The sequence below is a fragment of the Eleutherodactylus coqui genome, chromosome 6 (genome assembly GCF_035609145.1).
Source record: "Eleutherodactylus coqui strain aEleCoq1 chromosome 6, aEleCoq1.hap1, whole genome shotgun sequence".
Lineage (NCBI taxonomy): Eukaryota > Metazoa > Chordata > Amphibia > Anura > Eleutherodactylidae > Eleutherodactylus > Eleutherodactylus coqui.
In genome coordinates this window covers 20,724,681-20,738,633 of record NC_089842.1, presented here as the reverse complement: position 1 = coordinate 20,738,633, position 13,953 = coordinate 20,724,681, and the positions used below count along the sequence as shown (strand labels likewise).

General features: G+C 41.8%; 1 protein-coding gene across 1 annotated transcript in view; it reads right to left on the bottom strand.

The window, feature by feature from the left end:
• LOC136631927 (IgGFc-binding protein-like) overlaps window positions 1-13,953 on the bottom strand; it is a 71,312-nt gene that overhangs the window by 16,677 nt on the left and 40,682 nt on the right. The window contains exons 20-27 of the mRNA XM_066606420.1: window positions 12,895-13,493; window positions 11,498-12,059; window positions 9,308-9,888; window positions 8,653-9,223; window positions 6,135-6,337; window positions 5,866-6,007; window positions 3,670-3,998; window positions 1,953-2,520 (exon numbers count right to left, since the gene is read on the bottom strand). Of these exons, the coding sequence (XP_066462517.1) occupies window positions 1,953-2,520; window positions 3,670-3,998; window positions 5,866-6,007; window positions 6,135-6,337; window positions 8,653-9,223; window positions 9,308-9,888; window positions 11,498-12,059; window positions 12,895-13,493 (3,555 nt within the window). The remainder of the gene's footprint in view (window positions 1-1,952; window positions 2,521-3,669; window positions 3,999-5,865; window positions 6,008-6,134; window positions 6,338-8,652; window positions 9,224-9,307; window positions 9,889-11,497; window positions 12,060-12,894; window positions 13,494-13,953) is intronic.

The window sequence follows — 13,953 nt, the reverse complement described above, 5'->3', positions numbered from 1 at the left end:
TGTGATCATATTGTAGACATGCACATCTTTCTGTATTTATTGTAGAGGGTTGTCCATGTTAGAGACACATACATCCTTTTGTATAGGAGCAGCCATATTGGAGACACAAACATCCTTCTGTATAGGGGCAGCCATATTGGAGAGACAGACATCCTTCTGTATAAGGGCAGCCATATTGGAGACACAAACATCCTTCTGTATAGGGGCAGCCATATTGGAGACACAGACATCCTTCTGTATAGGGGCAGCCATATTGGAGACACAAACATCCTTCTGTATAAGGGCAGCTATATTGGAGACACAGACATCCTTCTGTATTGTCTCCATAGGGACAGCCGTATTGGAGACATACACTTACACAAATAAATGTGGTTTCCCTCCGCATGCACGGTGTCCCCTATGCCTAGAACTGCGGAACTATGTGCAGTAGTTATTCCATTTGCAGCTATGCTTTGACTTGATCTGACAGAGGAAGGAGCCTATGCATGCGCAATTTACCTGCTCTGATGCTGGGCGAGCATACGCAGATTTCTTATGCTGCTCCATTCATTCTACTCATACATTCTGTAAACGCTGCTTTGTGCCCCAAAACCTTTGTGAGGCTTTAAAAGACAAAATGTTATTATATGGCACATATTACATGGAACATGAATTGCATTAAAGAACATCTCATAGATTTCTTTACATGTTTATTGAGGTTCTACGCGGGCTCTTATCGTGGCTCTGCAAACATCTAAGCAATATTCTGCTTCCTGCCACACTTGACCAAGAACATCAGGAGCGACAGATTCAACACCTTCCACAGTTCTCTGTTTGAAGTGTATGGTCGTTCAATTCATCATTCAGATGATGCAGATATAAGAACCTGCCGATAATTGTCCTATGTAAACAGGCAGTCCTTCATCTATAATCAACTGCCTGTTTATTCTGAATGCAGGCAGGTGGATGGAAGTGATCTACTCCATTCAATTAAAGGGATTTTCTAGGCAAAACCTATTGATGAGCTATCCTCGGATATCCTCAATAGTTAATTGCCAGTGACCTGCCGCTGTCATTGGAGCTTGCCGGACGTGTAATATAGGCGATGGGAGAGGAAGTGCCCTAACTGGCTCCACTCTCACTGAAATCAACGGGAGCGGAAGTGGCTATTACACTTTCACCAGAGGCGGAAGTGCCAGAAATGTAATAGCCAGCTTAGGCTCCCATTGATTTCAGTGGGAGTGAAGCCAGTTAGGGCATTTGTGTCGTGTGCTGACCTGACAGCAGTCCAGGCGATCATGTGATTGGTGGGGAATGCTGTTTGTCCAGCAGGCTTCCCATATCTTTCAACTGTGTATCCCAATGCAAATATTATTTTCATGTGGTGGTTCTTCATAAACGCACTGAGGTACTCACATTGCACACAAGTCAGAGAATCGAATTTTGCTTGCCATAACAGACTGCACTTTCCTTTAAACAGTCAACATCTTGTATATTTTTGTCAACATTGATATACACCACCACTAATATCAAAATGGAAAACTTGGGAGACTTTGTCTTTCATTTGACCCCTATTTCATGTGTCTGTCATATTTCTATGCGTAACATACTCATTTGAACCACATCATGACTTTGTGGACATGATGTGCATAATATTCTTATCGTACATTCACTTTTAATTAGAAAATAGTCACTATGGAAGTAGAATATCGATTATTGAGTCAATACAGAAGGTGTAAAAGAAAGAGCGTTTAAAGAGTTGTTGATACGGGGAATATTCCAATTGCTAGATTGGAGTCAGGAAGGATTTTTTTCCCCTTAAATGGGGAATATTAGCTTCTACCTCATTGTTTTTTTTAATCTTCCTCTGACTCAACATTGGGGGTAATAGGCTAAACTGGATGGACATATGTTTTTTTTTTTTCATCCTTGCATACTATGATAGTAAGATATTATGAAAAGCAAGTACTTACAACAGTTCAAAGAAGTTCTCCACTCATAGATTTTGAGTCCTTTGCTCTGACATGTACTTGTATATGTTTCTAGTGTCTTACAAAGAGTATCACTTTCTCCATTGTTCATACAGCTATTATAGAGACAACCATCGAAGAATTCAATTGGACTGACTTTGGAGATACAGTCTCGGAAAGGTCCATCCGTTTTGAATAATATGCCACAATAATCATCTCCCCCATAAAGTTTCTTCTTGCTTTCTTCACAGGTTGGACATTCTCCTGGACAAGAGTCAAAGCAGAATGGATCTCGGTCGTAGACTTTCCATAAAGCTGCCCAGTCTATGATGGAGGTGGCCAGAGTTCCATTGGGCAATTTGTGATCATCATTCGGATCTTGGTTGAAGTTTCCACAAAGACCAGACATGGCATTGTAGTAGCTACTAGAAACGGTTACTGTTGTAACCCAGTTCCAGTCGTATGTTGCAGTCACAGATTTAGTCTCGATAATACACTTCAATCCACTGCGTTTGGCAGTAAGTTTCCCTTCAAACAGACTTATGGGCAAGTTTGCCTCCTCACCATTCAACTATTGGAAGGAATAACAGTGAACAATTATAATGAAACTTGATCACCTAATATTCCAATATTGAGCTTTGGTCATCAGAAGGCCGTAGTCTACAAGAATGAAATTGTTCCTGGAACTGTTTCTTAAAGGGGTTGTGCTGAGATACACAACCCCTTTGAGAATGCGAGGAATGGAGTGATCAATTGATCACCCTGAGCCCTACTCTTGTCACCCTCAGTAAATAACTGATTTTGCCGTATCAAGCTGTGGGGGAAAAAATTTAGTATTACTGGATGGCCATTCACATGAAATGAAGGTCCACATACCCGATACCTGTCCTAATAACAGAAATATATGGCAGCTTTGGTGGCCTTTAGAGGGTCCTGACCTGCCATGGCAACTAAATACCAACTCCCAATCTCAATGAGTGGGGTGTTCAGAACCCCCAAAATCCAATCAGAGCATTTAAATGCCACTGTCAGAATTGCCATTTGCAGTTAAAGGGTTAACTGCCGCGATCAATGTGAGTACTGATAGTAGTTGCTGTCAACGAATGTCACCTGTCAGAAACAGCTGACATCCACCCTATTTGTAGTGGAATCGGCTCCAAATCCCGCTCAATACAAACCATGGATGATGTACATGTATACCCAAAAGCGTCAAGGGGTTAAAGTTTGATCCATTTATGAAATGTTATCTTAAGTAGTCATAGAGATGAGCGAGCACACTCGGATAAAGCAGTTACTCGAGTGAGCATCGCTCTTCTCGAGTAACTGCTTACTGGTCTGAGCAGGCTCGGCGGGGGGTGGGGGTGAGCGGGGAGCGGCAGGGAGTAGCGGGTTGGAGAGTGAGAGAGATCTCTCTCTCCCCTCCGCTACCCCCACTGCCCCCCGCACACCCCTGCTCCCCCCCCCCCCCGAGCCTGCTCGGACCAGTAAGCAGTTACTCGAGAAGAGCGATGCTCCCTCGAGTAACTGCTTCATCCGAGCGTGCTCGCTCAGATTCTTGAAATTTCCTAGTATGTCCAAAATATTGCATAACCTACTATTTAACACAAGTTGTCTAGCAGTTTTATATTATATGTATGATTAAAATGAATCATGGATGACTTCCAGTAGGAGGCGCCATATTCCAGCCATATAAGTAAGTAAATATTTTTTTTGCTCTTACTTTGACTTTAGGGAATTCTCCCACTTCAGCGCTTATTGTGGTATTATAAATAGTGATTTCCATCCTTCTGACAAACGACATTTCTTGGTTTCCTCTGTTTTCGCACTTTATGATGACTCGGAATCGTTCCAGGGTGGGATCACTACCAGAGTACTCAGCGAAGACATAGCTGCAGGTGCCTTGGAAGATGTAGGCTTTCCCATCAAAGTTTTGATAACGAGAATCCCCCTGTGCCAAGCACTGGCCAGTGTAATCTGGTACACACTCTGCATTGTCATCTTGAACTTTACAGGTTTCCTTTAGACGGCACGTCTTAAACTTGCAAGGATCTGGAATCATACAAAAAATGTGTCATAAATTAGATGTTTTTGGTTATAAAATAGATAATATAATCGCCTCATTATAGGAAATGGAAAATAGTCATCATATAATGCCAATTGTCCCATGTTGGGGAAATCAATTCCTTGTCCACTCATATGAGTTGTCTTATTTGCAATGCCTTGTGAAAGTATCCACTCCCTTGGTGTCCTTCCTGTTTTCTTACAATGCAACCCGGAATTAAAATGGACTTTAAATTTAGATTTTATGTTCTGTAGCTGACAGAATATCCAAATTGTTACAGTAGAAAGAAAAAAGTACCTAAAAACGAAAAAGTTGAGAGTACATATATATTCATCCCCTTTGTTATAAAACTCCCATATAAGGTCTGGCCCGGCCAATGAACTCCACAAGTCACATTATTAGCTGAATAATGCTACTTTCTCACCTCCGTTAAGAATCAGTTCAGGGTTTCCATCTCTTTGTTCCATTTTTGGTGGAGAGAAATTGAAATATAATGGTAAAAAAACTGTTTTTCCATGGGGTTTAAAGAAATGAAAGCAAATGGAAAGGCTTCCAAGGTTTGCTTTCATTCCGTTAGGTTTGCATTTTTCTTTGCCCATCCAAATAACCCCGGAAACCTAGCAAAACAGAAGTCTTTCGGCTTGCTTTCTGTTCTTCTGAAAACCCCATTGAATGTTTTATTTCAGTTTCTCTCCTCCATTAACGGAGCAGAGACACAGAAACCCTGAACTGAGCCCTAACACGGGTATAAAAGTAGCTTTAGGGCTCTCTGTGCACAATGAAAGTGTCACATGATCTGTCACATGACGTCAGTATTCAGATCTACATGTCAATTATAGCACCAGATTTTCAGTGTCGATTCCACCTCTTGAAATGAAGGCATGAATTCGGTACCGAATCTCATGTCGAACGCTGCTTTAAAATCTGCAACAGCACAGCCTAAATACTCCTGTTCTCAAAGGCCACTGAGTCTGCAACATAATTACCAAGGAGCTCTCCAAACAGTGCAGAGACGACATTGTGGAGAAGTATAGATCAGGAACATCTCACTGATCACAATTACATCCATTGTAACAACAATGAAAGAGAAAGTCGCCCACCAGAACCCACCAACCGGGCAAGGAACAACAAAGACACCAACGGTAACTCTGAAGGAGCTCCAAAGATCCAGATCGGAAATTGAAGTCCCTGTCTATAGGACCACTACAAACTGTACACTCCGCAGAATGGGGCTTCATGGAAGAGTGACCACAAAAGGTCACTTCTTAAAAATACTAGTAAAGCTACACTGGAGAGTGTAAGGGGTAAACCTGAAAATGTCTTGGAATGGTCTCAATGCAATGGAAAATCTGGGGCTGACCTGAAAACTGCTGGACACCAACACAGCAAGCTAATTAAAAAGAGTTGGAGAAATGTTGCCTGGAAAAATATTCGCAAACGTCTATGTATAGGTATGATGAGCTAATAAAGACATACCGTCTGAGCAGTCCCACCCCCCAGCCAACGAATCCATCCATAAACAACAGAAGATGTGCCACTGTTGGTGCCCAACATTGACATTACAGCATGCACTGGTATGAGGATGACCCGGGCTGGGGCTGATGGCATGAAATCACCCCAGACCCAATCCTCACTCTGCAGCCGGCACTGACAGCTTGCATTTTGTGTATCTCACATGGTAAAAACCCACAAAAATCCACTTTAATCCACTCTAATGCCATGCTGTAATGCAACAAAATAAGGGGATGAAAACTTTTGCAAAGCACCGTATCTATAACTGTCCTATAATCTAGAACTTCCATCACCTCTCAGGCCAACCTACTATAAAGCCCACAAATCCCTAACTGCCCTTACCTGTACTGACACAAGACCTCACACCATCCAGAAGCTGACATGTCTCGTCTTCAGCACAAGTCCAGTTTTGACAGGTAAGCCCCTCCTCGGGATGACAAGTACAGACCTGAGTGCAGTTCTCATTCTGCACACTTTCATTTATCTAGAAACATAAAGGAACAGATTTTATGCTACACAATGATGGCCTACTTTATAAAGCAGAGTGTCATTTTATCCTCTTGGTTCACCAACCATATCCTTGAGTATAACGTTATATCTCCATATCTCACCTTTAGATACCTTCCATTTTTCATTACGCATCCACAATGGTTCATTGTCACACATTGGTTGCCATCAGCTATATATCCGGGATTGCACTCACATCCTTCATAACATCTCTTGGTGCAATAGGTTGGAGCCATGAGGTCATAGCAGTGATAACCACAGGTCTGGGCGCACAGAGAGTACGTACTGTTGTCTGGACATGTGAATGCTGGGAGGAGAATACAATACATGAGGTTGGAAAAGTTACATCACAAACCAAAGACAAGGTGCTGGTGGAACATAATGAACATGTATCTTCTTAGAGTCTTGGTCATCTCTACACACATGGATGATCATTAGGTAAATTAGATTTTGTTCATTGTGTGGACCAGAGATGGAAGATCTCAAGTTATAAACAATGAAGATATTCAACTCTGGCACTGTAAATCTTGAGAATGTTTTTTGAATATAGACCGTGTGAACGCGTGTTATGTAGAGCCCAAGCCTTTAGCAATATGGCATCAGAGGGATATTTCTTGTATACTCATATATCCCACATTGAGCAATCATATGGATGTAAAGGGGGTGATATAAAGGAACAAAGGTTTTCCTATTGTTATTCTGATGTGATGCTTAACCTTAATGTTGTAATGGTGTTATCTGTCAGCTCTCAATTGTCTAATATGAAGTTATTCTTATGAGGTGGAGAAATCACGTAAGAATGGGAACCCACAGAGCGCTGGCGTGCTCTATAAAAAGGGGGAACTGCTGACGTCTAGTTGTCAGTCCATGCACACAAAGAGGGGGCCAAGCCTGAGGGCTCCAGGACACTTGCGTTTTTCTCAAGTGATATTGCTGCGTTTTTTCACAGTTTTTTGATTGTCCATGGGACTTTCTAATGTTGAAAAACGCATCGCAAGTTTGTGCTTTGCAATTTTTGTGCGATGCATTTTTAACATTGAAAAGTCCCATTGACAATCGCGTGAAAAAAATGCGCAAGAAAAACGCAAGTGTGCAGGAGCCCTAACACAACAGGTAAAAAGCACTCAGAGACTTCAGCGGTCATAGAAGAATTACCACTGAAGTGGCTGAGCGGTTACGTGCATGTTGAGCGACATGTGAACGCCTGACACTCCTTCCAGTTTCATGCGGTGGACATTGGGGCTGCAGCGCTGGTTGGGGAACCGCCAGGATAGGTGAGAATTCAATCTAGCATTAACTAATTGTATCGTAATTCAATTTATTATAGGGGTGACTTTAGCAAATACATATATTTTGACATAACAATTTATCACTAATTTAGTATATTGTATGTGTGCAATTATTTATTTGGCTCTGTATATATTATCACAGATACCTGTTGCAGTGATTTGGTGTCTTCATATGCAGTGTGAAATTATTGAGTATTTTATTTTTGACCTAATAAACAAAATAACTACAGACCAATATTTAGGGGTTTGCACCCAACTCGTCACAATAATGGTCCATACAAAATCAAACCAAAGCCACCTCAAAGTAATTCATTTTTTCTGTCAAAACATAACCGTTATTGATTTAATTAAACACAACGGAGAGTGGTAAAGAGACTTATTATTGTCCAATTACATTACTACATAACTGGGGTAACTGCCCTGATAAGGATGAACCTGATCTGAAACCTCTACCTGAATAATCCTACTCTAATAGTGATACAGGATAATAAATGACAGTTATTTCTTATCTTGTATCACTATTAATGCTCAGCACAGTCAGTGGGTCCAGAAGAAGTGGACGCCAAAGAGCATGCTGGCTTGACACAATCAAGTTTGACATGAACATGACTGGAAAATCTGAAGGAAGCGGCCAAAGACAGGGAAGCATGGCATATGCCGATCCACAAAGTAACTGAAAGTCGGCAGCAACTGAATGGATAAATCACCAGCATTCTTAGATTGGGTTTTCCAGAGGGAGGTTTGAGGGTGGATCGTCCTTATCAGAGAGGATTCTCCTCTTAGGTAGTAATGTACTAGAAGAATAATAAGGCTTTTTTTCTATTCTTTTTTTGTTTTTAATTTGATCAATTAAAGTTATGTTTTATCAGAAAAAACAGGCTCCTTTCGAGGTGGCTTTGATTATATTTTTAGACATAAAGCTATATATTTTTTATTAGTGTATACTGCACATTATTTTGAGTTGTAGCATATGTCTATATGCAGCCATTAATGTGGATTAATTGGGATCCTTATAATATATATTGCATTATGCTTTGGGTATTATGTCACGATTTGGGGTATTTCTATGGAAAAGAATAGTTGTGTATGTAAGTATTGTAAATAGCATATACTTTAGTCTTAGCCCCAGGGATCAGCTCTTGGGGATCACAGCTGGATGTTAGGTATTACTATGGAAAAGAGTAGTTGTGCACGTATTATAAATGGCATACACTGTAGTCATCGTTCCAAAGATCGGTTCTTGGGGATCACAATTGGACTATAGTAAGAAGTAAGAATAAAGTTTGACTTCTTTAAGAGCAACTTCAGAGAATTAACATGGAGCATAACTTACGGCAGCCAGCAATATCTCTCCAAGATTGAACAATGGCTCCTTTCTCTTGGCACAAAGCTGTGTAGGTTTGTAGGCTGGCACACAGATTCTCCTGAGTACTACTTCCAGCACAAGCATCAAATACACAGCTCTTGACATATCTTTCTGGAGGCACCAATTCATGGCAGTCCTTAAATGGTCCTTGAGGATCTGCAATCATTCCACATTTGGTGGGAGAACTGGCTTCAGCGGTTGCAGCTTCACTGCAAGTAGGACATTGACTACCAGAACATCCTCTGCATGTCGATCCATCTCTGGCCACTGTCCAGGACTCAGCGAACAATGACAGATCAGTGACAACAGTGCCATTTGGAAGACGGAAATCATTTGCAGGGTCCTTATTGAAATTGCCACATAGACCTTCGGTTAGTCCAGCATATGAGCTAGGTACCCAGACTGAAACAAAGTATTGCCCGTCGTGTAACACCCTAATACCATATATGGTCTGAATAATTACATTATTTCCTTCTTGGTTTACCCAGAATTCCCGTGTTGGTGATCTACAGGGGACATTATACTGCTCTTGGTTGACCTGAGATTAAAAAAAAAAAAAAAAATGTAAATTTCTATATTTGATGAGGCAATTCAAGTATTTTCAACAGTTTCAAAATCTAACCTCAATGCTCCAGGTTCCTCCTCTCTTCAAGTGTATGACATGGTTTCCTATGATCACTGTGACTGATTTGGTGACTGCTACATTTCCATATGGCTCATTTTCCACTATGACTATTACGGTGAATTTCTCTGTTGTCACACTGAATAGGATGTAGCTACAGGTGCCCTGCATATCATAGTGGAGTTTATTAAAGTTAATATAGTGGGGATCTCCCCAAGCTATACATTGGCCAAACTCTTTAGCGTGGCAGCCCAAGATGCCATCCACCACTTTGCACTCTTCATTGATGCCACAAGTATTGGCCTGGCAGCTGGTTTTGCCATTCTTCCCACATGTACATTTCTCCTGGCACAGATCGTCTGAGAAGAATTCTTGACCGCTCTTATAATACATATTTTTATATACACAGCCGCACTCCGCCATAGGCACACACTCATCTCCACTCCACATGAAGCCATCATTACAGTAACAGCCTTCAGTGTAGGACTTAACACAGGTTCGTGGAGATGTAAGATCGAAACAGGTGACGGGACATCCATCTCCGAGGAGTTTGTAATGACTGTTCACCGGGCAGGACAGTTCTGAAAAGATAATAGTAGACTCATAAATACCCAAAATCTAAAACAAGGCCACAAATATGAGGATAAACGTCTGTATCTGGATTTGCTGACAATTACAGTCCTTGAATTATTCCTACAGAGAGACTTCTGATACTTTTTGGCACTAATGATATCTGAGTTTAAGGCTCATTTCACACGGCGATCGTACTTTTGCCATGAGAAAATTGCGGAAAAATTGCATATTTTTTACTGTTACTTTTAAGCGTCAGCGCTGCATTTCTCGCAAAATCATTGCTGCAGTGCACGATTTTGCAGCAATTTTTTTGGGAAAGTCAAAATGACTTTTTTAATGTTAAAATGGCAATCGAAATGCAAGTTTGCTGCGTTGCAATGAAATAAAAAGAAGGCTCCACAGGGAAACATGGGAGATAAAAAATTGCACATCGCGGAAAAATAGAGCATGCAGCAATTTTTTGTTCTCTCAACATCGCATCAGTGAAAACATCGTTAATGGGAAGGAAACCACAGAAAGTCCTTGGCTTCATAAATCTGTTTTCCTACACACTTATAACCCATGTGAAACCACCCTTAAACACCTTGCTTTGTGCTGTTGTCTTTTCCTTTACTTAATTCTCTAAATACTTTTAGTTCCCATAAAAAAAAGTATTCAGACGATATTGTAATACTCAAAAATCTAAAAATTCCAAGTGGGTAAGTGGGCATGTCTGTAGTACACAACAGATCCAGAAGCAGAACACGGAATGACTGTTGCGGTAAGCCAAAATGTTTCATTCGATCTGGCAGGCACCAGGTAATCACAGCAGTTTTTCTTTGGTCTTGCGGCCTACAGGGGTCAGGTACAAGATATCACAGTCTAGTCAGGGCTGGCTGGCATGGTCCTCCATTCTCTCATACTGCCAGCTGAAAAAACAGCTGAAAAAGGATACGCCCTTGTACAGTCCAGGCAGGCCACATTAGTCAGAGACCACTCTCCTCCATGTTTCAGACACTTTAGAGACTTGGCCCTGTTGCTCTAGCAGAATGTTTTAACACATCCAACTTGCACCTTTTGGACCAGCACACACTCCACAAACTCCCCCATTCCCACAAGCACCAATTTTCATTCTTCACAAGAACGACGGAGGTAAAATCATGTTATTGTAAGCCCCGCTCCCTGACCACACCCCTCTGTCCCGCTTTGACCCTGGGAAAATCTGGTCACCCTAAACACACCCAACTTCTTGCACCTTTGGCACAGCACAAACTCCACAAACTCACCCTTTCACACCAGCACCAACCTCTCAACTCCTCACAAATAGCTCCTCCATTTATTCTTATTCTTCACATGAACATCCATCTCCACCAGGACAATGACCACTTGTTTCAGCCTTTCAAGTGACCACCATACTGGGCAGACCCCCTTCGACACCCCACACCCCGCCAGTGCCTGTTAGACATAAACAGTTGCAATTGGTTTCAGACTGATACCTCACCCCCGAATAACTACAACTAGGGAGGCGGGCATTCCTTCACCTCCCCTGCAGGCTTTGTTTCACAAATCTTTATAGATCAGGAAAAAGGCTGAACTCAGCAAATTCACATCATTTAGGTACAGAAGGACAATACTCACCACAGAAAGATGGTGTCCTCCATTCCTTGATCATAGAACCATTTCTTTGACATTCAGAAACATAAGCTGCAATGGTGTTACAGACAACAGATTGACGACCCTTGAAAGCACAAGCATCAAATAGACAGTCTTCAAAGAAAGTAGTTGGATCAATAGCATCATGGCATTGACTGAAGGGTCCATTAGGTTTGGTGAGAAGTCCACAGTACTTGTCACTCTTATAAGGTTCCTTATCGGCCTCACTACACTTGGCACAACCTGGACATATTGTTGTACATCCGTCTACTTCTCCAACCTTCCAATGATTTCCAAATTCTTCTGCACTTTTGGCTTCAACACCATCTTTTATGTTGAAGTCATCACTGGGGTCTCCATTGTTGTTTCCACATAAACCATTGACAGCCCCCATGTAGGTGCTGGGCAGTGTGACAGTTGCATAACTTTTTCCATCAAAACTCATACGCAAGTCAAAATCTGTCGTGGCGATTACATGAGTTCCTGATTTGTAGCATATGATCTTTGAGTCAAGATTGCAGGGAAGATTCACAAGACGCCCATTGACCTGTGAGAAAATGTGACACAAGTAATAGTTGTTATTGATATTATAGACCAAAGGCAATGGAATCTGTACAGCAGCACTCAAAGTCCCTAAGGTTCTGTATTACGGAGCTGTAGGCACTTGATGTGTTGTCATAGAGTGCCGCATCGTATTCTTCTCTAGAAGTAATGCTCCTAAGATAGCATTCTTCCATAATATGGCATCTGATGGAACATGCCAGTTTTAATTTCATATGGATTTTATATGAATCTTTCATACAAAGATAAACTTTGTATGAAGTTAATGGCCCAGTATGCCCCATATATTATTACTGATGTAAGATATGGCCTTAAATATGAGGACTTCTGTTCATTTATTTCCATTATTCCCTGAATGCATCATTTCTATTATTACTATCTCCTATATGGCTCTTTTCAGGTCTGTCATGTGGGTCTCCAGTGGTAGTTGCATAGGGGTTTCCACCACATTTCGTGCAAAGTGTAGCCCACCCTGTAGCTATTCTTGCCATTGTAACTGCTAAGTTTTGACGGGACACCAATCACATGTCAGTAGGGTCCACTGTCACTATTTTAATCTATCGTTCACTATCTCTAAGCCTTTTGTGGGGGGGGAGGTGGAGTAAGGCAAATTCATATGGGGCAGATTTGTGCTGGGGGTTCTGCATTAGAAAACTCGGAAGCAAATCTGCACCAAATCGTTATTATTGTGGTTTCTTATTTAATGGTTTTACATGAGAATATTCTATATGGGGATCATTGTGTGTGAGTGGAGCCCAAATTGTGTTAACAGCCCTGAGCCTGTGGTCTCCTTACTCCACCACACCTCTAGTATTTCTTACCTTGATCTGTTGTGGGTGGGCTGTACTCATGGTTATTGTCATGCCGTGGACCTCCATTGTGACCTCTTTGGTGAAGGACACGGCTTTACTACCCCTGTGCTCGTTCCAAACCTTGATTATGAATTTGGGCAATGATGAGTTCTGTGATATGCTAGCTACCAGCTGGTAGATACAAGTGCCCATAAAATCTATTTTCTTCTTATCAAACAAGATGTAATGGGGATCGCCAGAGGCTATGCAGGTGGAGTATGTTTTGGGATAACAGCCTCGTACACCATTGACAATCTGGCATGTTTCACTGTTTTTGCACTTGGCTGACTGGCAGACAACCTGGGCCCGGTCTGGATCACATTTACACGTTGCGCTGCATTTCTCGTTGTACCAGGACTGGTGAGGCTCGTAATATCTGCCATTATGTTGACATCCGCAGCTTGTGACCGGCACACATCTGTCACCACTGAGGACCAGGTTGTCATTGCATTCACAGGTTTCTACACAGGGTCTTCTGCATTTTGCTGGGGCACCTTTGTCAGTACAAGTGGCTGGACAAGCGTTTCCACAGGCATTATAGTGGCTGTTCGGATCGTCACATGTTTTTGCTATAAAAAATGAAATAAAATGATAGAATTAATACGGGCTAAAAGAAGTGAGCAAAATCTGAAACATAATTCCCATAAGTATGGAGTCCACGGATTCAAGGACAGAGTCAGCTCTGCTACCTCTGTGTAGTATAGTCATGTCATTTTGACAAGTCTATCTGTATACCCCGCTGTGAAAAACTTAAGGGAGTTGTCAATGTCTTCTCAGATGGAAGCCGCCTTGTCTGCGCCAACGTCTGGTGCAAGCGGAAGGCAGCCACTCGCTTCCCCTGCGGGCGAGTTGTATTGTTCCCCCTGGACAAATGCTATTTTTCACTGGTATTTAATGTACTGCCATTTTCTCACTGCCAAAACCTTTTATCTTTCCTTTGATAGGGTTGTATGAGGGTTTGCTAGTTGCGGAATGACCTGCTGTTTCTGTTCCTACCATATTGGAGTACATACGTCTATTTGATGGATT